The sequence below is a fragment of the Varanus komodoensis genome, unplaced genomic scaffold, assembly GCF_004798865.1.
Source record: "Varanus komodoensis strain SLA01 unplaced genomic scaffold, ASM479886v1 scaffold7_3, whole genome shotgun sequence".
Taxonomy (NCBI): domain Eukaryota; kingdom Metazoa; phylum Chordata; class Lepidosauria; order Squamata; family Varanidae; genus Varanus; species Varanus komodoensis.
Genome location: NW_025336480.1, coordinates 26,925,255 through 26,952,801, shown reverse-complemented (window position 1 = coordinate 26,952,801; position 27,547 = coordinate 26,925,255). Strand labels below are relative to the sequence as shown.

Sequence of the window (27,547 nt, the reverse complement as noted above, 5' to 3'; positions counted from 1 at the left end):
CTCCTGTGGGATCAGGCTCTCATGCAGTCTGACCCACTGGTAGTTGCTCCAAGGCCTGGCTCTGCTACGGTGGCTCCGCCCGCACGCCCTTCGGAGGAAGGCGCGTCTACCATGGGGGCTCCACCTGCTTCTCCGAAGAAAAAGCATGAGAAGCGTAAGCATGCTGACTCCGATAAATCAGCAAAGAAAGCCAGGAAGGAGAAGCCTCCGAAACTGACGCAGAAGTTGAAGGACACAGAGCGCCTTCGACACCGTGATTCGGGTTCGACAGCCCCCTCAGTACTGGCTGCAGCCACTGTACCAACTCCACCCGATCCGGTGCTCCAGGCGGCTATGAGGGTCACCCCTCAAGGATCCCCTCAACGTGTGGCTGACCTTCCCGCTGAGCCGCTTCCAACTCTTCAGCGGGGGTCAATTTCTGATGGGAAAATTCAAGACTCTCCCCCCAGGGCTAGGTCGCCCACACCTATGCCCACAGCCACAATGGAGGCGAATGTGGAGATGTCCCCGCCTAGGAGCTGAAGGAGTCGCTCGATGGAACAGCGATCCAAGGGATGGCACCGCTCCTACTATCCGTCCTGGGGCGAACCACACTCTGTCGGGTACTATCCCATACCTAAGGCTTGGTCTTCATCACCTTCCTGTGCCTGTCCACTGTCCTCGGGTCCAAGGCGCGCATCCCCGATACCTCCTCGGGATGAAAGCAGCCGGTCCGTCTCTCCGGTGGAGTCCTCGTCTTCGGCCCCTCCATTTTATGGTGCGGACTCCGACGACTTGGAGGTCAATTCAACCTCTCCTGATGTTGCTGTGACCTCCCAGGGCCCTGCGTCACCTGACGAGTCCCAGGTCTCCTTCGCGGAGCTGATGTCCTGGCTTGTCCAGTCCTTTGACATCGACGCCGTCCAGCATCCGGGACCTTCTACGGACAAGTTTTATGACATCCACGGGGAGCAGTCCAACTGAATCGTCCTGCCATTGATTAGCACCTTATGACAGGCGATGACGCAACCCTGGGACTTGCCTTCTCACCCTCAACCCACGTCTCGGAGGTACGAATCCATGTACCAGGTTCAGTAGGAGGACATTCCTTTCCTTCTCCGCCATCCCAAGCCAAACTCGGTCATGGTGGAGTCCTCCCAGGGTAGAGAGGCAAGAGGCCACACCGCACCAAGGGACAAAGAGGGACGTAAGATCAACTCCCTGGCCAGGAGAGTCTACGCAGCCTCAGGCTTGGGGCTGCATATTTCCAATTATGAGGTGACATTGGCGAGGCACCAATACTTCATCATGCAGTGCCTCCGCAACGTCGTCTTGACCCTCCGGGACCACCAGGGTGATCTGGCGAAGGTTCTGATAAAGGAGGCGATGCAGGTCGCCGTCCAGCAGTTGTCCACAGCCAGGCGTCATGTGGACACTGACTCAAGAGCCTTGGTCAGTGCTGTCTCTCTCCGCAGACATGCCTGGTTAAGGAGTTCCAACTTTCCGGAGGAGACTAAGCGGTGAATTGAGGAAATGCCCTTTGACGGGTCCGGGCTTTTCCACTCCAGGACCGACCACAAGCTGAAAAAACTCCACGAGTCCCGCATGACGGCCCGACGGATGGAGCTGCAGACTCAACCTAGGTGTAAGTGGGCATGGATCCATCCATCCTATAGACAATCTTATCAGCCTAGGCAACAGTCCTAGCACCGGCCACAGCAACAGCAACGCCGCCATCAACAGCCCCAGCAACGTTATCAACAGGGCCATCGCCATTATGACGGAGATAGGAGGCAGCATTGACGGGACTGGTGAACCATTCCTCTTACCCCTTCCATACCCACCCCCCTCTCATCTGGGGACCGGCTGAGAAGCCGACTCCCCATTTGGGAGTCCACCACATCTGACCAGTGGGTATTATCCATCATACAGCATGGCTATCGGATAGAATTCGACATCGTTCCTCCATCGAGTCCGATCTGGTTTACATCATGCTCGCTGGTATTGTTCAATGAAATACAACAACTTCTTCGTAAAGGAGAGATTCATCAAGTAACTCCACATGACGGACTCCATGGATTCTACTCCAGGTGTTTTACGGTCCTGAAGCGGGATGGTGGTCTACGTCCAATTTTGGACTTACGTACTCTGAATCGATTTATCGTGACAAAAAAGTTTCAAATGACCACCCTTCAAAATATTTTGCCGCTACTAAGGAAAGAGGATTGGTTCGCCTCATTGGACTTGAAGGACGCCTATTTCCATATTTCGATTCACCCCAGTTATAGGCGTTTCCTTCGCTTTGCTGTTGTACCCGATTTATACGAATTTACGGTTCCACCTTTCGGTCTGGCCACCGCTTCGAGAGTGTTCACCAAATGCATGGCCCCTGTCTGCACTTTCCTATGCCTCCAAGGCATACAAGTTTACCCTTACCTTGATGACTGGCTCCTGGTCTAGGGAAGGACTCCTCACATCCATCCGTACAACCTGTGCCTTTGGACGATCTGGGCCTGTGCATTAATACCGAGAAATCTTCTCTCCTTCCGATGCAGACACTTACATTCATCGGAGCCCATTTGGATTTGACGCTGGAAAAAGCCTTCCTCCCTCAGGACAGACAGCAGACTCTCGCTCGCCACATCCATTGAATGCGACGAGACGGGACGGTTCCAGTGTCCATCCAGAGGCTTCTGGGACATATGACTTTCTCCGTTGCTGTGGTGCCACACGCCGGACTTCGACTTTGTCCTTTACAACTATTTCTCAACAAGATGTTCCACCCACAGAAAGACCCACCGTCGATGTTGCTTCGAATCCCATACTCAGTGCTCCATTCTCTACTATGGTGGTCGGTCCCGGCCAATCTGACTGTTGGGGTTCCTTTCAGGCCCCGGTGCCCATCGATAACCCTCAGTACCGACACGTCTCTTCTGGGGTGGGGAGTGGTATGCTCCGGCCTATATACCCAGGGCACGTGGACTCATCAGGAATCCATGAATCATATCAACTTCCTGGAGCTGTTGGCGGTATTCAAAGCCCTACACTCTTTTGAGGATGTTCTCCAACATCGGGTCGTTCAGATAATGTTGGACAACATAGCCACCGTCTTTTATCTGAACAAACAAGGTGGCACGAAGTCCCCGACTCTGGCCAGACTTTCTATGCAGATTTGGGACTGGTGCATTTCAAGAGACATTACACTAATGGCAGTCCATTTGGCTGGCACGGACAATGTGGAAGTGGACCTCCTCAGCAGGCACATGTTCATTTCTCACGAATGGGAGCTAGATCCTCAGACACGCGACAATCTTTTTCATCGCTGGGGGTTCCCCGACGTGGACTTGTTTGCCACCCAACAGAACAAGGTGTGCGACGCTTTCTGTTCGAGAGAGGGAATTGGGTACGGATCCCTAGGGGATGCCTTCATGATCCCATGGAACAACCTGAACTTTTATGCCTTCCCGCTGATTCCTCTTGTGATGAGAGTAATAGCGAAGATAGTATACGATCGGGCCTCGGGGATACTAATTACCCCTTGGTTGCCATGCCGACATTGGTTTGCCACACTGCTCGACATCTCTCATGGGGAATACCTTCATCTTCCACTACTTCCATACCTCATAACCCAACAGGACGGCACGCTTTGCCATCCAGATGTACTATCGTTGAACCTAACAGCGTGGCGAATCCATTAGCTAACTTTGCTCCATCTGTATCAATGGCAACTTCAAGTGGTTCGAATCCTGCCTTCGAATCCGCTGCGTTCAGAGCCTTCAAATCCGCTGGAGTCAGCGCTGCTTCCTCTTTCGATCCACCAGCACTGTTGGATCCAACGATTGTTCCACCGAATCCGACAACCTTTCATCCGGATATTCAACACATCCTTGATTCTGCTTTAAAGCCATCTACATGGAAGTCTTACGCAGCTAAATGGAGACGATTTTCCACCTTTGCCGAGTCTCGTTCGTTCTCTCCATTTACATCATCGATACATCAAATTCTTCAGTTCCTCTTAGAACTGCACCACTCTGGACTGAAACCATCTTCAATTAAAGTGTATACGGCAGCAATCACCTATCATCATGGCATGGTGGACGTATCACCCATCTTCTCTCAACCTACTATTAAAAGGTTTCTTAAGGGTCTTTATAATCTGAATCCATCAATCAGGCCAGTAATGCCTACCTGGAGTCTCTCTGTTGTTTTGCAAGCGCTTATAAGAGCTCCTTTCGAACCATTGGCAACAGTTGATTTACATCTTGTTTCATGGAAGACAGCGTTTCTAGTGGCAGTTACCTCAGCCCAAAGGGCCAGTGAGCTCTGCGCTCTCAGCATAGAGCCCCCTTACCTAAATTTTCACAGAGAAGAGGTCGTCCTGTGGCTCGATCCATCCTTTCTTCCTAAGGTGTCCACACCTTTTCATATGGGACAAGATATTATTTTAACTGCCTTCTTTCCGTCTCCATTGACTCCGTTAGAAAGATTGTTGCACTCACTTGACGTTCGGCTCTGCTTAGCCTTCTACAGATCTAGGACGGAATCTATTCGGTGCTCAAATAGACTTTTCGTTAAATATGCTACCAGTGATCAAGGTGCTCCTGTCACTCCGCAGAGACTTTCTCAGTGGATAGTCCATACTATCACTTTATCTTATCAACTGGCTAAGATTGACTTACCCACAGCTCCTCGAAGCCATTCGACTAGGGCTGTTGCTGCCTTATCTGCCTTCGCATCGGGAGTCCCGATTGACGATGTATGTCGGGCTGCTACTTGGGTGAACCCTTGCACTTTCACCAAACATTATCGTTTAGACGTTTGGGCTCGACAAGCTTGCTCCCTCAGCAGAGCCGTTCTTTCATCTGTTCTTCGTTGAGGACACCTCCCCTTCTCCATTATGGTAAGCTTGTTAATCTACCCGTATGTGTGATGCACAGAGGCCATGACCAAGAAAAGCAGGTTGCTTACCTGTAACTGATGTTCTTTGAGTGGCCATCTGTGCAGTCACACAACCCACCCGCCGGCCCCACTTGGTGTCAGTGAGTGGACTTTTTCGTCGGTACCAAACTTTTCCATTTTTTCTTGGTACCAATATCGTTTACAGTAGGAATATTTTTTCCACATGGGGGCGTACGTTCAGTCGTCAAAGACTGAACAAAATGGCGGACGCTCCACTCTTTATAGGCCATGGAGGAGGGGCAGCAGAGCTTTCCCGCCAAAAACGGTTAGCTTATAATCTTCCGGCCAAAGGCACTGCGCAGGCGCAGCACCCATATGTGTGACTGCACAGATGGCCACTCAAAGAACATCAGTTACAGGTAAGCAACCTGCTTTTTCCAATTACTTACAAAAATATGTGCAGCTTGCCACTCTTAGGTATATCAGTTCAGGAGATCAATAAATATTAAAAATATAAATATTATTGAAATGTCAGTTGCTTTGGAGAAACAATAGAGAAATATATTTCTAGGGCTGCAACCAGTATTCATTCACTTAGGTATAAGCCCCAAAGAGTCAAATCCTGAGAATGTGTAGGCTGACTTTACTGTTTCATTTGTGATTGGCAAATAATTTCATGTCTGAAATAGATATAAAGAAATAGAATTAAAGCATGCTAAGCAAAAATATATTTAATAAAAAGCATATGCTTTATAATATATAAAAGCATATGAGAGCCAGTGTGGTGTAGTGGTTAAAAGCATGGGGCTGGGACTCAGACGATCTGGGTTCTAGTCCCCGCTCCGCTCAGCTGGGTGACTTTGGACCAGCCACAGACTCTCAGCCCAACCTACCTCACAGGGTTGTTGTTGTGGGGATAAGATGGAGGAGGAGAACGATGTAAGCCACCTTGAGCCCTTTGTAGGAAACAGGCAGGATATAAATCGATAAATAAAATAAAATATTAGGAATAGATGCTGTCTAGACCAACGTGCTGCTTAACTATGCTAAGCTGTATCACAGATCTAAAACTGGAATGTTTATTAGAAGGGTTTTAACTCCTGTAAAAGGCTTGGGGGGATTAAAACACACACATATTTACATAATTTATAGTGGTGGCATTTTGCCAATTGACCAAATACCGTTGCTGGTGAAAGTCAGCAGAACTATAGCCTCCAGGAGAGAGTCATTTTCCAAGTAGGAAAAGCCATAAAAGATACAAAACATTTGACATTAAAAATTTCCCACTTCTGGTAGAATTTTATACCTCCTTTGTCTTTGATTTAGTCGGGAAGCAGAGTGACTTCTCTCTGTCACTTTTATGGTCATGCTGAAAAGCATGCACACTTTGCAATGGAAGTTAGAGTAGAAAACCAGTGGAAAATTGCTTAGTGCTAATAAGTATACCATTGGGATGGGACCCCCTCAAAGTAAGGAAGAAATTATCTATCTACATATTCCTCAGTGCTGGAAATCATAACAGCAATTAAAACCCTCCTCCAATCAGGAAGAGGGTGACAGAAATACCCAAATGCACTTTACAGGAAAGGGAAAAGATTTATACAATCTGAACTTTACAGCATTTACACAGAAGTAGTCCTACAACAGAGTCCTCTCTTAACAGTCCTGGATGCAGTCACCTGCACAATGTCCCCAAACTTCAGCCTCTTACAACTGCATGTTTTCCTTCTGGGGAAAATGGTATCACTTGGGGCATGAAATATACCCGTAATCTATTGATTTTGCCACCGGGACTCAAACTGTACAACATTTTGGGAGTATAAAATGTTCTCAATATTTCCCACTGAGAACTGGTCTAGGAAAGCAGTTTAAGTGCACTGGGTCTCTGAAGTTTGGCACATGGCATGGGATTTCGTTGGGAGAACAATGACCTCACCAGAGACAGATTGCTTTTGTGGTTAGAGAAATACCCATAAGACCAAAAGTGTGGGATTTATTTATTAGATTTATCTCACACTTTTTTGTACACTGAACTCAGACCGGCTTTCAGCATTCTCCTCCTCCTGCTCTCAGTCATATCCCCACTGCAACAACCCCAAAAGGTAGTCTCTGGGTTGAGAGTCTGTGACTGGCCCAAGGTCACCCAGTTGGCTCCATGACTGAGTGGGGACTGGAACCCAGGTCACCTGAGCCCCACTCCCACGGTTTTAAGCGCTACACCATAATGGCTTTAGTAATAATAAGGCTTTAGCTAGAACTTTACCTTAACCATTATTATAGTTTTCTAATATTTTGAATTTAAAATATATGGGTGCTGACACCACAGGCATTGGTAATTTTTGCCAGCCCAAGATACAAGGAAAATTATTTGGGCAAATAAAAAGAACCCAAGACACATTTATGAATATTTTAGGGTTCTGGGATGAGGGGACAGCTAATTTTGTAAATAGTTGGCAAGTATCTTCCATGTTGGTCCCAGTGGTACCTGCAACCATCTTTAATGCGCTAGCTTTTTAAATGGGGAAATAACATTATTAATAAAGTAGTCCAATATTGTATAACCTACTTTGTATTTTAACATAGTGAGTGAACGGAATGGCCTCAGCTCGTTATTCTTGATTTTAGCTGATACCATCTATGAATAATGCATTCCTTTGCCCTCTTAGTTAATACAAGCTGATACATCTAATGTACATTAACTTATCTGACCCCTTTTTTGAACCAATTAATTTTATTGTCCTTCACAAAATCCAGGGGGAACAAGTTCCACAGTTGTGCTTCTTATCACATGTCCCCAAGGTCTTGAGCATGTTCTTTAGTCCCTCTTCTTTCTACTTTGCTGACTCCTGGTATTTGCAACATCTGTCTCAATATGAAATGACTCCACATCAGATTTCCTCTTCAGGGGGAAAAAGACATTGCAAAAACACTAATTAGAGGAGTTGAGCACAGACTTCATGAATTGGTTAGTACCTCAATGATTTTATAGCAGCTTTGAGAGAAAGAAGAAAACACCATAATAATTGCTTTTCTTGCACATCTGCTGGAGTGGAATGTGCCAACACTTAGATGGAGCCAAGCTGCCAAGTCTGTGTGACAGTATCTGTGAAAATTCCCCCCTCACACATGCACATGCACACACTCATGTATGTGATTGCTGAGGCTGGAATAAAACAAGGTAAAGATATTCACCTGTAGTGTAATGCACAGCACAGTTCTCTTTCCCATTCAGAAGAGGGAAGGAGAGGGCTCTGCATATTGCTGCATTTATGCCCACTGGGCACACCACCTAGTGCATTGCCTCCACAAATGGGCCCTGGATCTTCGTGAATTCAGATACAAACTGACCTGACTGAAATACATGTGCCGGTCAAAACTTAGGCTGCTCCCTTGCCTCTTAGGAGCAAGCCCCTCTGAACCTTGAGGGAAGCTGTTACATAGAGATAGCCAAAGTTCCTCCTGGAAATTGGGGCAGGATTGCATTGCACTTTCCCTCCTTTAAAGAGAGGGTGATCGTATCAGACAGTCATGCATTTGTTCCATCCTATGCAATTGTATGTATGTATGTATGTATTTATTTAAAACATTTCTATGCTGCCCCATCGCAACGAAGCCTCGGGGCAGCTCACAACACATGCATTTCATATGCATGGAAAATTACACATAAATGCATATTATGCACATAAATATACATTTTTAAAATGCACTTTCTCTCAAACCTGTATGTTTTTGTCCAAACTACACATTTTAAACACACATATATTTGAGCAGTATATTGAGTAATTGGGAAATGTGAAAGCTGGTGGCTATCTGTCAGTGCATGTCCAAGCAAGTTCCATATGCAATGGTAACTTGACTCACAAACTTAATCCATTCTATGACTCTGGTCGTGACCCAAATTGGTGATGAGCCAAGTCAAATTTCCCCATAAGGGTCAATGTAAATAAGGTTAATCCATTCTGCAACTATTCTTTTTAATCACAAAAATTTAAAGCAAAGTGACAAAGAACAACAAAGACTGTAGCCGCCTCCCCACTAAGCAAGAGTGCGGCCATCTCCACCCCCCCAGCATGACCGCGATCACTCCTGTGCTCCCTGCACGACCGTGATTGCGATCATCACCCAATATGGAGTTCATGACCTGAGGCAATTATTTTCTGAAATTTCTGTTCATGACCTGATTTGGTCGTGAACTGAGGCATTGGTGAGCTGAGGTACCACTGTAGTTCATTGGGACTTAGCCCAAGGTAAGCACAGCTTCTGATCTGTATGCAAATCAGGATCAGGTCAGCTTGTATCTGAATTCACCATGCCCAAATTCCAAGCATCTCTATTTCAATCACCCTTTCAAGCGGCAATCCACAATGTGATGACTAGTGGGATCCGTCTCCCTTTATCCACTTTATCGACAGGTGCTTGGCTGAGAGAAAAGGAGGATTTCTATGGGTTTTTCACTTTAAATGTTCACACTTCCTGAAATGTTACCTTTCTGTTGCAAAAACAAACCTCACAGAAAATTGGATTGAGCCTTACGCTTTCCTCCTACCCATATTTCTCTGGAATGATTTGATTCATGCAGTTGTCTTCTTGGAAACCAGTTTTGTTGAAGTTGAAGTGAGCTTTTTGACAATAGTAATTAGTTGCTAAGTTGAATGCAGGAGAAAATTAGTGGCTTTAGCACATGCATACAAAACATTTTGATTTGTTTGTGATTCTCTTAAGTTACTCTTCAATCCTGTTTTCCTCTTCTTCGACATTTTGTCTGAAGTTTGGTCTGAAGCTGTATGGAGAATTACATTTTTCCCTCGTTCCACCACTTTTTGCTTAGCAAAGCAAACACTTTCCCCCATTAGGAAGCACTGGGAAATACTGAAAAGCAAAAACTATGAAAGGAACACTTGAATACATATATGCCCTCCCGCCCCTTGAGATCAGTAGCAGATGCCCTTCTCTGAGAACCCTCTGTGAATGATATTAGGAGGGTGAGTACCCAGAGGAGGGCTTTCTCTGCGTTGGCGCCCCACCTATGGAATGTGCTCCCCAGAGAGGTCCGCCTGGCGCCGTCGTTATTTGTTTTTCGGCGCCAGGCTAAGACCCTTTTATTTAAAACTTATTTTAATTGTTAATTTATTATGTAGGTTTTTTTTAAAAAAAATTAAGCCGAGATGCACTGGATTGTAATATTTTTATTGTATAATTTTTATATGCTTTTGTTTGTTTTTGTTGTGAGCCGCCCCGAGGCTTTGTTGCAATGGGGGCGGCATAGAAATGTTTTAAATAAATAAATAAATAAATAAATAAATAAAGGAGGAAGACATTGTGAAGCAAAATGATGGATTTTTTTTTTCACAAGTTGCAAAACTGGTATAAAATCAGCTCTATGCAAGAGCTGTTTAGCTCCAGTGTTGTGATTTGTGGAAGCAGTTCTCTCACCTAAACAAGAAAGTCTATGTTAGTTGGGGTAAAATAAAACACTTGGACACAGCCCATGTGCTCTGCACTGGGGCTTGGCAAGTACTTAACAGTGCAAACCCAGGCAGGCAGCAAAAGCAGTAGGTTCATCCAGACCCTTGTAGGTTGCCATACATGGATAGTGTTTTGCTTGGTCAGTGCCAGGTTATAGGAACACATGGCCCTGCCTTGTGTTACATCAAAACCAGTCTCCTCTTCACTGATGGATGATAGTACTCCAAGGCTCAGGCAGTCATCCTATGCCCAAGCCCACTCTTAAGATCTGGAAATGTTGCACTGAAGATGCTTGACATGCAGAAAATATTCTCTAGCGCTGAGCTCTTGCCCTTCCCTGTCAGGAATTTGCTGAAACTGAATGCCAACTATTAGTTTTGTGGGTCCTGTTTTGCTTTTGGTTAAAATGGTACTGTTATCAGTAGCAGCCTATCAGCTACTTTTGGACTGTATTTAGCAGGTGTTGAGCTCATTACAACACTAGCTCTGTACAGGGATGGCAAATCCTAGAAAACCTTGTCTGTGCTGGCCAAATGCCTTGCTTCATTTGTATCCATCTGTTTTCCCATCTAGAAAAGATAACATTTTCTTTTTTAGTCTTATAAAAGCTAACCTTAGCAACCTTTGGTTATGGCTGGAGGTGTTCAGGTTTTTCTTTCTGAAGGTTTAGAACAAGAGTACAAAAACTCGTTCATCCCAGGGGCCAAATGCCATCTGGCAATGCTTTCAGGGGCCACTTTCTGGTGGTGGGTGGAGCTGAAGGCCAAAGAATAGGGCTAAATAGAACAGCACATTTTGGTGTGATGATCTTATTCTTAGCAAATAAGCTGAAGGAGATGCCTTTCAACCTTTTAGAAAAAGGAAAAAACAGCACAAAACCTGGAAAAATGTCAACTGATCAGGGGTAAGGGGAGCAGAAGAAGTGGATTTGCCCCTTCAGCCTAGTGCTGTGCACTTCTTGTTTGGAAAAACACCAACAGGTATATTGTAAGGACCTGTGAATGGCTGACTTGTAATTCCTTTTGTGCATCCTGTCCTTGAGGTAATAAGGAAGTGTCACTTACAAAACACTGTTATACTCCTGACTTTAAAAATAACACTGTTGGAATTCTCATATTCACACTGCTAGAATATATCCATTCAGAATGCAAGCTCTACCCACTACAGTTAAGCTAAAAACAGGTTAAATGTTTAATCAAAAGAATTATGCCTTTACCAGGTATTAAGCAGCAGATTGTAAGGTGTATAAGTAGGTCAGACATTGAGTTGAGTGATTGTGCTTCATCTTTAGCCATCTGGCAGCATGAATCAATGTCAGCTGGATGCAAATAGTACTTTGCAAAGGTGACCTTGGTGATAGGGTTGGGCCATGGAGTACAATCTCTAAGAGGTTACCTGCAATGACAAGTGTGTAGTAAGACTGATACTAAAAATCCCACTGTTTTGATACCCAGAAATAGTGTTGACCAGAGGTATGCATGCCCAATCAACCTAGTAGGTAGGGTGTTCAGTCAGATTCCAAGAATTCATTCTGCTTAAAAATAGATATGTAGCCCTCAGAGAAAAACCTAGCAACTCTTTTGCCCTAAGCATGCATTGCATCTTGGGCCATGGAGTATTTCATGGCTCAGAAAGGATGGTCTCATAAAGGGCAGATGGACAGATAATGGCCAGTATCCAGGTCTACAGTAGCACTGACATAAACTGTTTTGTACCAACATAAACAACCTCCAGCACAATGCCAGTGGTATGTGCTGGTACAACAGGTTTCTGGGGAACCCGTCACATCAGCATACATTATTAGCATTGGACTAGAGGTTGTTTGTGTTAGCACAACTTGATTTACATTAGTGTTGACTTGAATGCCTATGAAAAGGCTATAAAGGATGGAGCAAAATGGAAGCAGAATGCTTGGATGGTTTAAATGGATATGGTGGGCACATGAAGAAGAGGGACTGAAGGGGGTATAAGAGGAAAAGATGAAGAGTCAATACATTATGCTGCTGGTAAGGGAAAGGAGGGGGTAGGAAAATAATGAATTTGGTGAGGATTGTATGTGGCAAGTCATATGAAGTCCGGAAAGAATAGTAGCTAGATTGTGAGCACTATCTTTAAAAAAATAGTCCAGTTAGCAAACTGGAAATGGAAGTTCAAATTATCTGAAAAGAATAGTAGCTAGATTGTGAGCACTATCTTAAAAAAAATCTAGTTAGCAAAGTGGAAATGGAAGTTAAAATTTTTAAATTGTTTTGGGATTTCATGTTTACCAATATGGTCTCACTGCTGTCTAATAAAGCTAATGATGCAGTTGAAAGAGCCCTGCCGTTTTGTTGTTCTTGTTCAATCAAAGTTTATGAAGTGTCTGTAAGACTAATGGGAGGGTTTCTTTGTTTAATCTTTGACTAAAACAAAGCTTCCTTCAAATATCAGCTTCACAGCTTCAGAAGGAAGGCTAGATGCTAGAAGTGCTGCTTTGCTTGTTTGAGTCCCACAGTACATCTTCCTTCTCAGGCTATATAGCTTCTTAGATTACAAATAGAAAGGTATAGATCTTCCTTTAGACATCTCTTCCCAATCCCAACATCACATAGGGCTGTGTGAGTATTTTGTTTCCATTTGCCAATTGTTTAACCAATTTACTTTTCTGAATGCAAACAGGAGTGCATGTTCTCTGTAAATGTTTGCAAATTCCCAAACTTTCTTTCACACTTGAAATGTACACTTGAAAAATGCAAAACTCATTTAAAATGTACAACTTTCTCAGAACGCACAGCTTTCAAAAGATGCACAATATCTGAAAGATGCACAGCTTTCTCGATGTATAACCTTTTAAAAATGAGCAACTTTTCCTTTTTCAGTGAACTGGAAAACAGTTCACAAATGAGAATGGGAGTGAGCACAGTGCAGCTTTGAAGTAAAGTTTGGATAATTTCCTTGAGCTTAACATTCCTGGTCCTTTCATTCCTGTGATCATCCGCATTAAAGCAGGATAGACATGCACACATGCACACACTGAACTTTCTAACCTTATCGAGCCAGTAACTATTTTCAACCAATTCAGAAGCACAGAGACCACACACTGTGCACATCAGACTGTGTCTACCTTCAAGCTGGATGTTGGCTTCATGCTATGTGAGCATAACCATTTCGGCACACAGCTATATGCAGTGGCAGCCGGATCTGACTCAGGGACTGCCAACTGCTATCAAACAGGGTAGGGTTGATTAAACAGGGGAATTATGGGTAGGCATATGAGTGGAGTCAAATACCACCCCACTTGTAAACTTTTTTAGACTAATTTTTCACCCAGTAGCAGTTGCTTTTGTTCCCTAGCAGTAGAAAAATAGCCTAAAAATGCATATATTGCATGGTAGCATGGATAGCAAAAGGATCCTGCTCCTGTCAAATGCCAGTCTATGTTGCGCTTCAAATCTCTTCATACCTCTCATTAAGGAGTATATTGGCAGAACCCAAATTAAATTGGTAAAATTTAATACAATTAGAAAAATTGATAAAGATGGAGGTAAAATTCAAAGGGAAGAAAGATAATTAACAAATTTGAAATGATTGTAAAAGAATGTGAGTTTAAGGAAGAATTGCTAACATTATAAAGGAAGAATTGCTAAAATTATAAAGAAAGAATTGCTAAAATTTATAAAATATTAATAGAATTAGGGAATCAGACAAAAAGTTTAAAATCAGTTGGGAAATGGATGTAAGTGAAATAAAAGATGAGGATTGGAAGAATATTTGGGATAGAAGAGTATATAAGAATATGTTGGTTAGAATTAAAGAACAAGGATATAAAGTGATATGGAGATAAGTTAAACTAAATTGATGATGAATATTCTAATATCTGTTGGAGATATGAAAAAGAGAGTAGAACTTATAAACCTATGTGGTAGAACTGTGATAATATGCAAAAGACATGAGCTATGGTGTTTAATGAAATTAGAGAAATTCTAGACATAAATTTAGAAATGTCACCAAGAATTGCGTTATTGTTGCTGATTGAAAATCAGGATATACATGAAGCTAAGAAAGAATTGATTCTAAATTTGATAATGGCAGCCAGGTTAGTAATGGTTAGATATTGCAAACAGAATTGGGTTATATAAAGGAATGAATGGTATAATGAAATATGGAATATGGTTGTTAATGATAAATTGACAACAGAAATAAAAATCAAAAAAGGGATAATAAAATAATAAATATAATGAAATATGGGAAGATTTTGTAAAAGCAGTACTGATGGAAGGGAAAGGCAGTAAGCCTAATCAAGAATATATGAATTTTTGGAGGGGATATGGGTATAATTAAAGTACATTATATACTGTTAATTGTTACAATATATGAAGTGAAATTAAGGTATCATTTGGTCTCCCGGGGAGCGGGTGCACGGTGTTTATTATTAATTTAGATGCTAATATTATTGATATATTTTGAAGAATATATATTTGTATTTCAATTGTATTTATGTTCTGTTTTTAAAAAATAAAAGGTGGAGGGGGGAGATCTCTTCACACCTCTCCACTTTTAATAGTGGTTTGGCCCCATTCTGCACACATGTTTGCCACTACAGCATCTAGCTTATCCTTGAGAGTCAGCTCAACCATCACAGCCCTGATTTGGAAGATGTTGCAAAATGGTTTCCAAATGACCACGCTCCATTGTGGTAAGCATTTTGCAAATGGCTTACCACATGGACACTCCACTTACATGAAGAGCATGATGTTTGTGTCTTGGTTGTGGTTGTCCCCTGCAGAAGCAGCTCTTGGCTAAGTGGGTAGGAAATACTGCCACTTTCATGTGAAACTTGGCTATGGCAGCCTAGAACAAACACCGTGGACCAACAGCAAAAGCTCCAGTGGTGCCCAGCGACTTTTAGCATCTTGGAGATAAGTGAGAGTGCTAGAATTTTAGCTCTAAACCTTAAAATCTGTCTCACACCTTTTGAACCCAACTCTCCATTTCCGTGTTGCGGTCCATGGAGGCAGCCATATGTTGTTCGAATGTGTACCCTGCTTATGTCTAAAATGGGGAATCTGCTTCTAACATCAGAAGGAGCACCTGGGGAAGAGAGCAGGATACTCCCTTGCAGTACCTTTCTGCACTTTTCCACTCCAAGTGTTCGCTCATATGTGCGAGCTGAGGTAGGGAGAACAGTGACTGAAGTGATGGTCACCTCACCCCGCAAAGAAGGACACAGCCCCACCCATTTATATGTGATCAGTGCAGATAGATGACTAATATTGGTTGTGGGGAAGGTAATACCCATGTGGCACATATTAGCATTGTGGAGACTCTTGCATTGGTGCATCATAAGACCAGTAAAATAGGTCCATTTAAATTATCCTCTAATTCATCTGTAAGGAAAACAATCAAGACTGAGTCATACACATTAATAATTCAGTATGAAACACAACATGTAATTACTTTTAAAGCTTAGTATTTATCTTCTGTTGCCTCAAAAGCAGTTGGGTTAATTTAGGATTTCAGGATTTTGCTAGTAATCTGAGCAAGTGTCAAAGTGCAAATAATCATTTTTAACAAATGGGCAAATTAACCAATTCTATGCAGAATTCAGCTACAGAAGTTGTGAAGGCCCTATTGATGTTTAGTTGGACAAACTGAATAAGTGATATTTGCGTAATATCTATGGCATTTTAACAAGTAATCCTCTCACTACAGTACTTAAGGTGAATCATTTGAACCAATCCGTGGTGTTATTTTTATCACCTTTTAATTTCATTACCTTACATATGAACCTGCCCATAGATTAAAGTCATCATCAAAGGCTCTGTTACATTTCTCTCCACCTAAAGAAGCTAGAATGGCAGGTGTTTGAGGCATGACCCTTTTGTCAGCAACAACTTGACAGTGGGAATTCTTCCCATTGGGATGAGATTGGGTCCCTCTTTGGCTTGGTTAAGACAGGTAATAAAGACAGCCTTGTCCTACCAGGCTTTCAATATTGAAAGTTTTTGCTATTAAAGCTTCCTGTATTTGTTGTCTGGTTTTGTTCCTTTATCCACTATTTTTATCTGAAGCTTTAATAATGTTATTGTGTATCACCCTAAGCTCCTACTAGATGAATGGTGCAACCTCATAAGTCACCTAAATAAATAAATGTGTGGTGAGCCCAATGAAGTCTAGACATTCAATAACCTAAGAGAGCACTGGGTCATTACCAGTACATTAGTGATGCTTGGAGAATAAAACCAGAAAGGCTGACATTCCAGTGAGAAATCTAGATGAGATTTTGTACGCTTTCAAGAAAACTTCCTTATCCATCTGGCTTTGGTGGATTTTCTTCTTCCCAGTTTTCTCCTGCTGCCCAGATAGCTGATTCTTTGATGTTATTGTTTTGTTTGAATACTAATATTTTGTTGAAACAGTCCATTTGATTTCATTGTAAACTCCCTTGAGTATGCTGTCATGAAAAAGCAGCACTGATGCATGTTTTTGAAAGAGAAAAAATAATTATAAGAGCAGTAGTCACTTTTAGGCTTCATTTTATATGCAAGCATACACCATGTTTTCCATTTGTCATGTTGTTTTGGAAATGTCAGGGTCAGACCTTTTAAAGTCAAGAAGCTGAAGATGGATGCCCAAGATTGTTTGTACTTCTGAATTAGTCATAATCCTTTTAGTTGCAACTGACATAATGTCAATTTCAGGAAAGAGGCACTTTGGAGAAACATTTACTCATCCCCCCCTTAAGGAATGCATGAATGGATATGCAGATGTGCACAGTAATTCCCCATTTAATTTGAAAGAGAAAAGAAGATTTTGAGTAGAAGCAAGGGGGGAGGGTTAGTTACTTTACCAGAGGTGCCTTGGGCCCTGTCCCGGAGGTTCCTGTGAAGTTCATATGTCATTGATTTAACTGTTTCCAGGCGTTGCTTGAAATTGTGGTGTTACAACAGCTTTCTGTGGCCAGAGATCATAGCCAAACACACACTTGCATCTGTGTGAATGCACACACACCATGCACAAGAACAACGCCATAATATCAAATAGTTATGCACAGCTCCAACCTTCTGATTGATTGTGGACACAGACTGAATTGAGACCATCATTCTTAATAGATGAATAGTTTCTGCAATGCTAATGCAGAACTTAGAGCAGTGTAATTTTGAATCTTCAAATAGCATGTGTTAGCTTCTTCCCTAAGCTGCTTTGGCAACTGATCTGTGACATGCAGTGCCCTCTTATGTTTCCATACTTCAGCATGACAAGGATGAGTTAAGGCTGCAGGGTGGCTGGGGGAGTGGAGAAGTGTCTATTTCCATACTGTATTAACAGCAGCTTTCCATGTCATCCCTAGTGAATCTTAGCTAGGGATGTTTGTGTAGAGAGGGGTCCCATCTCCCACACGTTACAGTCTGCTCAGTCCAGTTCTAAGGAGAAGATGGAGCAGAGGTGGACAGAGGACTTGGCACTTTCAAGGCCAAGTGAAGGTTCTCAGGCAGAGTGGGAGAACCAGCCCACCTAGGAAAAGCAAAGAGACATTTCAGAGCTAGGTGAGGAGGAGATAAAGGGCGAGTGCCTTGACCCAGTGACAGGTGAAGCTGCAACACCAATTGAAAAGGCTCTAGCATTTCTGCCAGCTAGCCTGCAAGCGGCAAGAACCCCCAAAGGTGAAGTCAGAAGCTTCTTGGAAAGTGGGGGGGACTTTCAGTTTTGATCTTGCTCTTCACACAGGCAGCTGCTTCTCTCCCATCTCCTGGAGAGTGCTCCTTTTAAATGTATACTATTCTGTTACCAATCAAGTTTTAATAAAAGAACCAAGCTTCTTCGCAAGTTTCATTTGATTCTGTTGGAGAAGGAAAGAGGGAGGGACAGTCCTGCTCATGACAGCTTGTGGTGTTCAGCCTTTGTGAATTCTGATGCAAATGTTCCTACTCCATGTTCCCAAACTACTGTGAGAATCCAACTAACATGCTTCTGAGTTTGCACTTCTGCAAACTGTCTGAAATACTGCTTCAGGCAATTTTTGCTCTTCCCTCTTACCATTTCCATCACACCAGTAGGGATGGGATGCCTGCATGCAGCATTACAAGCACTTTGCCATTTGGATGAAGGCTTTCTTTTTATCCTACTAAATCAAGCCATGCTGGACATTTGGAGGGCATTAGGAATCTTCTTCTGTCTGGGGCTTCCTCATGTGTGTGCTTCTTAGGAGTTTGGGAAAGTCTTGGAGAGTCCTGTATTCCCAGCTTAGAATAACACTGCTGGGAAACATGGTTTTTCCTTGCATTTCCCATACTGCTCCCTCCCCCACACTTTTCAGTATAGAAGGAAAAATCACTGAGCAGTTGCTCTCCATATGCACCCTCAACATAAAAGTGGAGAGTTAAGAGAAACATACAGCATGTGAATACAAAATCTAGCAAATGTCAATCAAAAAGGTATTTGTGAGACAGTGGCCTGGTTCACACATAATATTAAATTTGTTGAATTTGGCTTGTGTGCAAGTCCTGCTCACAAATAATCCATGATTTCTTAAGAAGCTACAAACCACAAATAGATGTCATGGTTTGTGGTTGGCCTGCAAGGTCTGGCTTTTTGAAAACATGGTTTATTATGATGCCTCAACACAGAACTGCAGCTTAACCCTGACTTGTTTGCATACTGTCTGCTTGCAGAAAGAGGCAACCAACAAACATGGCTTAAAAATAGAAGCACTTTGAAAGCTGGCAAATGATCAAGAGAGAAACAAACCAGAAATTGGGAAAATAAGCTATGGTTCACTTGTTTGCTTGCAAAACAATCTATGGCTAAAGCAACAGACTATGATTAAAATAAACCATGGTTTAATGTTACATTCAGACAGAGCTTTTGTTTTCAATTGCCATAAACTGAAGCAAAAATCTCAGTTCATATATGGGCCTTTTCCAGCCTGATACTGTGGTTGTTGTATTTATGAATCTACCATGTGGCATATGTGTAATGTTCAGTATAGTATACTTCCTATCTGAATAGACTGTACTTCAAAATTTGTGTAGCAGGACCTACTAAGATGAATTCTGACAAATTTGATTTCTAATATGGGTAATTTCATTGGTGTGTGCAATTATTTAGAACTGACTTTTTGTCCAACTGGTATACTTTCAAGGGAATTTTTTTTGACAACCAGATGTGCAAACTTTTACATGAGCTAGCTGGAAACTGTAATATATGGCTGCACGTCTAAATACACCTCCCATTAATAGCAAAGTCAACCTCCTAATTTGGTTGTGCATCTGAACACACAGCCTATTGAAAAAGATGGACAAGCATCCGCCTTTGAATAGGAACTCCCCTGAAAGCAGTTGGCAGTGTCCACATTTGCATGTATTTGCAGGCCCAAAAGCCAAGGTTAAGATGCTCTGCAGAAATTCTATTAATTAAGGTTAAGACCAAGGGGCAGAAGAGCAGAAAATTCCCTGGAGATAAATGGGAGCACCTATCCCAAATGGAAACTGTTTGCACAGCACACTCTGGTTCTATAGAAATAAGTAGTGTGTGGGACAGGATGCTTTTACTTCTAATTTCCTTTAAACAAGTTATTGTGAATGGGTCTGAAACAGTTGACTGGATGTGTTCATTAAAATCAATCATTTTATTATGTTTATATTATATCTTGTATTTCTTCATGCTAAGCCAGTATGTAAGGACCAGATTGTCATTTGAAAAATAGATACATCATAGTGCCGCCCTATCCATATCTACTCAGGAATGTATAAGTTATTCTGGTTTGAATGCTGAAATGCCCCTTTTGGTTTGTCCCTTCTGGAACTATAAGGAAAGCAGAACACAGTTGCAACCCAAAATCTGCATTTTTCAAAGTTTGATGATGCAGTTCACAACTCAAAAATGCACACAAATGCATGAATTAAGAAACAGTGTTCTTAAATGCTTATATTAGGGGAATGTATGGACAAAGATGCATTATATTAGGAGACTACCACTTGCAAAAAATGCAGACTGGAAATCTGCATGCAGAATTACATACATTAGGTGAAATGTGCATAAAATGTCATGGTGTCTTTTGGGGGGCAGCAAATTTGCTAAGATGGAAAGAGACCAAAACACACAAATTTTAGAAATTGAAGAAGGAGAAAGGAAGTGAAATTGAAATTGTCGGTATTGCCCATCCCTATTCATAACTAAGCCCCACTTAGAGCAGTGGGCCTTGGTACCAGGCATGTGACTATAGGAATACTGCCACTATCTCCTCATTTTTAGTCATTCCTACTTGAAAAAGAAAGCCTGCTAAGTCATTGTATTTTAGGAAAATGAAGCAGCAGAACCCTTGCCACTTACGGAGAAAAAATCGTTACTGTCTTCTTACGGTGGTGCATAATTTTCTCTTTGTTACAAAATTGCAATTAAACCAGCAAACACTAAGAGACAAGTTATTATGTATGATCAGGGAGTCAGTTTGCTACACTCTGATACTCCCCCCCCCCCCCGCCACTTTGCCATTGTAGGACCTTGTCTAAGTAGCCAGTGTAGTTGTTACAATGTAGCCTTCCACTGATTGGTTTTTCTATCATATTGTCACTTAGCTACTTCACTTTACTGGATATGTTTTATTTACTTAGAAGGTTTTCTATCTAAGAACTTTTGTTGTCCTTGGTCGTCCTTGTTTTTGGAGCACAATCTGTGACTTTACAACCCAGATGATAGATGGATTGCATCTTCTGCTGTGAAGATTGCCATTATTCCTGGGGGGATGTGTGCTTTCCTGTTGAAACTGTTCTTTCTGCACTCAAATATAGATTTCTGACTCGGAGAAAACATTGTCATATTTTGACAAGTTTGAAGGACAGAGTGGTTTTATTGCCTGCTATTTGCTAACCAGAGAAATGATGAAGAATTGGTGTTAAGGTGAATCCACTGGGCTTTTTATTGTTAAGTGAACTGATGAAAAACGAAAACGTACTGGCTGTCATATGTAAAAATGTAATATTCTAGTTTAGAGTCATTTCTATTCACTTAAATTGAAACGATCCTTGGTTTTGTTTTAAAGAGCATAGAAGAACCAGAAGTAGAGGAGGAAAAACAGAAGTAGAAATGGAGTATGAGACTAGTGAAAGTGAGTGAAACATTTGCCTTTCTTCTCTAGTAAAACTAACAACTCTCATTTGTACATATTTTTAGGAACCCTAACATAGCAGCCATTAATTCATCCAATCTTCTCTGCACTCTTGCATGTTTTAATCTCTGATTTTATCCATTGGTAACTTAACACTTACTGCCACTATGTCATTATTTTTCGATTAAGACATTTTTGCTGTAAGTCCCACTGCCTGCTAATTTCAACCCTTCCATTTATGTCACATTTGAAGCAATGTTCTGTGTAAAGAAATGGTATTAATAAGAATTAAAAGGGTGGTGGGGTGCATGTAGCTCTGACTTCAGAAGATATTACTCAATTTTATACTGCATCATGTCAATTGCTGAAGTAACTATAAAGATCAACTCACCTACCACAGGGTACTTTCCGCTGTTTCTTCATTACTATGAAACTGCAGCTATCGTCTGCACCATTCTGATTCTCTTTCCACCTCAAAGAGTTACCTGGAGCCCTGAAAAACAAACTGGGAGCTCATGTCAAGTACAATTGAGTCAGCCCATCATTAGGAAACCTTGTTGAACAGGGAACTTGCAAACAGCAATGTGTAGCACAGTCCTGGGCATGGCTTGTCACTGACTGCAATATGACTTATTCATGGGTGTGTATATAGACTGCAGCCTCCCAAGGGTGACAGGAGATGAAGGAAAAAGAACTTCAAAAACAGACATAAAACTTGAGCAAAGATTAGAAATCCAAGGTCACTTCAAGGATTCCAACTCTTCCCAGCTGGAAAGAGGGATCATGAGGATAGGGTATAAAATTCAAATAGATGAGTGATTAGCAAGTACTCAGTTTGGGAGTGTCTTACAAAAAAGGTATTAATGAAAATATCCCTATCCCACCATTTGATTAAAATAAAACCTTAGTTAGTTAAATATGGAAAATATTTCTCTTTCTGTTTTACTGAGTTTCCCATTTTTTTCAAACTTCATGTTTTGTCCACATGAGTTTGAAAAGGAAGGTTTCATCTGGACAAAAATGCATAAGGATTTTTGTATTATGTTTTTACTAATATACTAATACTCCATTTATGTGCACATTTTCCCATACAATACATTTTATGCACATTTTTGATTGTCAAATTGCTTTGCAAAATCCATAAAAGTACAACTATGAAACTAGAACTGCATTTTGACTTGCATATTAGTTTGGGAAATGCAAATTAAATAAATTTGCATTTAAAATACAAGCCAGACAATTTTCATCTGATTGCCTACTATGCTGCAATAGAATTCATGCTTATTCAGAAGCAAGTCCATTATTCTCAGTAGGACTTACTCACAGGGGAGCGTGTTTAGCAGCCTTCTCCAACCTTTGGTGTATATATGGTTTGGGCTACAACTCCCAGGATTCCTTATCATTGGTTAAGTTGGCTAAAGCTAATGGAAGATGAAGTCTAAAACATCTGAAGGGCATCAGCTTGTGGAAGGCTGGTTTATTTCGGAAGCACACAAATAAAGGATTAGAGAAACAGTGCAATGACAGGTGTCAGGATACAGAAGGTAAGAAAAAAATACATGTATAGCCGAGGCAAAGTATTCAAATGAAACAGGATTTTGTGGAAACATTTAAGAAATGTGCATATCACATATGAGAAACCTCCAAAATGCATCCTTAGGAAGAGAGGAGTAAATTCTCAGCTCAGCATTTTAAATTGCTTTTGATTTGTTTTTAAAGCCAGCAAGTTGTGCAGTTCCTCAAAACAACCCCACTCCAAAAAAATTGTTCATAATTAAGAAAAATAAGCTGCTAAGCACAATTTAGACAATGTACATAAGATGGATGCTCATTTCCTTACAAAACTGCTCTTGTGTGAAAATATAAATCATCATGTATATGTCTTGTGAAGTAATTTGCATGCTAACAAGCATGGCATGCCATGACGAAGAATAAACCAATGCTTTGAGTGATTTTGAAAGTTGTTGATATGTATGCCCATCACACACTGAATGGTCATTATTGGACAAAGAGTATTACAAAATGGCTCCCCCATGATCATTTATCTTGTCGGAATATTCTCCTAGAGATGGTCTGTTTTCCAGTCCCCAATGTAAGAAGACATTATACCTGTCTTATGAGGAGCCCTGTCAGTGGCAGAATGTATGTTTTGCATACTTTCATCACTTATTTTTAACCCCTGCTATCTCCACTTTTAAAAGTAAAACGTCTTCACAAGAATAGTGAAGACATCAGCATTCATAACTGCCTGATTCGGTTCACCAATTTGTCTAGCTCATGCTGGTGGTATTATGAATCAGCAACCATTTCTCCCAGACTTTCCACTCAGGAAAAGTCTGTTGTAGGACTTTCGGCACGTATGCAATCAATGTTCTAGTGCACAGTAGTACGTGCTTTTAAACCAGCATGCACAGGATAATAATGTTCACCCCTTGCTCTCAACCACACTGCTGGATTGTAGTGGATGATGCATTCTTTTACATGGGCATGACATTACAAAATGAGACTATGCTGCACAGACTAATGGACTGAGGTAATATCTGAGCTATGCATCCAGTACCAAGCCCAATTACAATACCCGGGGGGAACTACAGTTACGTGCAAGTGCATTCACACCCTTAGCATGCCTGTGCCAGTGGTAGAAGCTGGGAGAGATTTCTCAGGAAACAGGTTTGCTTTTCACTGTCTTTCCACACTGAGAAAGCTCACAGGCACCAATTTGCTCTGAACCACGGGCAAACATTTTATAATCATGAAAGATAAAGTAAAATTCAGCCAAGTGGAGCTTTCTGTAGATGTGGGACGATTGGTAAAATGTTCTTTATGCCATTATTGATAAATACAGGTATTATATTTGTTGCTGAAAATTCCCCATTTCTTCAAGCAGGGGTGGGCAACATGAGGCCTTCCAGATTTTTTTAGCCTATATCTCCTAAGATCCCTCTCTTTCGGTTTTGTTAAAGTTGTCTAAACATCTAAGGGCCACAAGTTGCCCACCCCTGCAAGAACAGGTCAACCTTCATGAATTTAAAGCTTCCTGACTCCTTCATTTCATTACTTTAGCAATGTTTGTTATTGATGCCCCCCTAGTCACCCTTTCCCCCATCTGAGGAGGGAATTCTGTTACACCGCACATAATTAACATGGTAGTTAAGTGTGATGTTAATTATGCATGTGTAGAGAATAAATTATTTGTCAGTAAGAAAGCGTACAAATATCTTACAGGGCTTCCTAACATAGTTATTATTTTTTGATTGGCCTAAGCATTGAATGGAAATCAGTTTTGTCTGAAACTCTTGAAACATCTCCACATAAGGGACCAGATTGCAACGAGTCTGACAACAGCAAAACTGAAATAAGCTGAACAATTTGAGCACTTTTACAGTGCTCCTAATTGGAGGGATGGAAAAGCAGTAATCCAACCAAAAATGTCTGCAAGTAAATGTAATTTTCCTTGAATTACTGTGTAGTGAAATGTCCCCTCCTTTCTTTTCCATAAGTATTTCAATGGTTCTTGAGCACACTGAACCATTGTCAGTCGTAGTCAGTGCAACGGGACTTATTTCTGTTTAGCTATGAACAGGATTGCATTGTTAATTTCCGATTCTCCCCTGCCCAAGCTCTAGCACAGGACACTTTTTAAACATTGGGTCTGCACTGTAACCTTTTCACAGGCCTGCTTCAACCACTGCCCTTTCTTTGGAGGATAGAATAAAATGAGTTGCTGAAGGAACAACCCACCACTGACTCTGTAAAAATGCCCCTGCTGCATTCTAGTAAAAATTCAACTGCTGTCTGCTGGGATAGGACCTTCCACTGAATGGCAAGAGAGGTGGTCATTTTGAATTTCCCCAAGTTCAAAAAGAAACTCAGAATGGTGCTCCTCGGGGAACAACAAACTGACAGCCACTCTGCTCAAAGGATTTCACCACACTGCCCACAATATAGCTGAAACCAAACCTCTGATTTCATGGTTGGTAAAATGATTGGGAAGTGGATCTTGTTAATTCAGTCCAACCCTATTCTTGATTGAAGGTAGCTAAACTGAGGGGAAACAAGGTGAAAATATTATTAAAATGTGTGTTTCAATGCCAAGTAGAGTAATTTTCTTTTATGCATAATGCCCAGATGTGCAGAACACGATCCAGGTAAAGTCAGTCATGTTGAAGTTCCTCTGCGGTTTGATCGTGCAAAGGCAATTTCCTTTTGCCCTCCTCAGAGTCTGGGGGAGTGGAGACCTAAAGAGGGGAGAGACTAGTGGAAGTCATTTAGCTGGTGGATGGACATTGTTCTGTACAACTCAGTAACTTTGTTCAGTATGTTTTAGTTAATCCTAAACTGTAAATATGTAGAACTTGTCAGACTATAAGGAGAAACTGATGGAAGGGTGAAATCATTACAAAGGGTTGGGGTTGGGGTTCGCATTCAAGAGACCCATTCAAAATTTTGTGTCTTTTTAGTGCTTCCAATCTTTCTTGACCTGGTACTGGTTTCACCTCAGGCAGAATGCTTGCTTGCCTTCCTGATGCTCACCTGCAGGTTTGCAATCTTGGTGGCAGCAGGGCATTGTACCATACTGCCTCCCGCAGAGGTGACCTTGGGGACCACTGCACTTTGCGCTCCTGTCTGGTTGCTGCAGTGTACTTGAGCAGCAGCAGCCTTGCTCTGCTCTTAGAGCCTGCATTCCCCTCTTGTGAACGTTGCCTTGCAGGCATCACCACCAGGGCATGCACTCTGAAACGCCTTCGTCTGCTGCTCTGCTGCCCACCTTCTGCATAGCGCCTATCTTGTCCCTAACATTCACTGGGACTGCCAGCAATCCCTGCTGTCTGCTTTCCCCTGCCCACCACCACAGGCGTGGGACAAACACATTCCCAGCAGCCAGCTGAAAAACTTTCCCAGGCAGAATATTTCCCAGAACCTCTGACCCACAGGCCTCATCTGGCCTGGGGAGGCTTGGACTCCCTGACATGCCCCTCCGCTCTTTCCAAGCACTTCTGTCCTGAAGGCTACTGAAATTTAGGGACAAAGCAGGGAGAGGAATCCCAACTCTTCTCTTTAGGCAAGGTTCTCCTCTTTTCCCTACCTAGCAGATAAGTAACTACTGTCATTGTTTGACTCAGAACTGGCCTTGTAATCCAGAATAAGTAATATAAAAGTAATTAACAAGAAGCATCCATCAGGTGAAAGATCCCTCACCCGTGTAGTTAATGCTTGCCCATAGTGGGAGCTGACTCCAAATTGAATTCCCCTCCTCCCTCTCCCTCTAAACAAAGCTAGCTCCACCCTCAGGGAGATTCACACTGCTTGTAGGACAGATGGCAGGAATGCATTTAATTGACATCAAATCCTTGGGCTGATAAAGTCACATGCACACCGCTCTCTCCTCTTCCTTGTTCTACAGTGTCTTCACCAGCAGACCAGCAGCACTCTGGTTCTCATCAGTCGCTTGCCTTAACCTGCAGCTCATTTACCTTAGCATGGCAGTAATGCAACCTGACCCTTCTTCTTCAGCTGGCTGACCTTCTGAATCTGAACTTTCTAACTTAGAATGCTGTCTTTGGAGGAAAGCAGGCCCAGTCCCTACACTTTGGATCTTACATAAGCCAGGCCAAGAATGTTAAAGAGAAATATGAAATAATCTGAGTACCCAGTTTTGAATTACAAAATTCTCCTTTGTTACATTTCGTTTCGTTTCATTTCATTTCTCCATGCTCCATGATAAATAGCACTTCCAAGAGTCAAGTTTTAAGGAGAGTTTTAAGGAGATTTCTTAATGGCAGCTGTATTATTTATTTATTTATTTATTTATTTATTTATTAAAACATTTTTATGCCGCCCCATTCGCCGAAGCCTCGGGGCGGCTTACAACAATAAGTTAAAATAATTATAATATAAATCAAGAATATAAACATTAAATTAAAATACAAAAATACAGTATAAAATAAGCCGCCCTGGCCAGATAAAATCCAATAATATTAACAGTTAAAATGCTGCTTGAATAAAAAGGTCTTTGCCTGGCACCGTCATTATTTGTTTTTCAGCACCAGGCGGACCTCTCTGGGGAGCGCATTCCATAACTTAGGTGCCACCGCAGAGAAAGCCCTCCTCCAAGTA

The 27,547-nt window shown here is 41.9% G+C and overlaps 1 protein-coding gene across 3 annotated transcripts in view; it reads left to right on the top strand.

The window, feature by feature from the left end:
* The window catches only part of PLCB1 (phospholipase C beta 1), a 592,180-nt gene that overhangs the window by 530,365 nt on the left and 34,268 nt on the right, over positions 1 to 27,547 (top strand). The window contains exon 32 of one of the 3 annotated variants that reach the window (XM_044454161.1): positions 21,365 to 21,430. The exons of the other annotated variants lie outside the window; for them this stretch is intronic. Coding sequence (XP_044310096.1) covers positions 21,365 to 21,406 — 42 coding nt within the window. The 3' untranslated portion in view covers positions 21,407 to 21,430. The remainder of the gene's footprint in view (positions 1 to 21,364; positions 21,431 to 27,547) is intronic. 3 annotated transcript variants of the gene reach the window in all.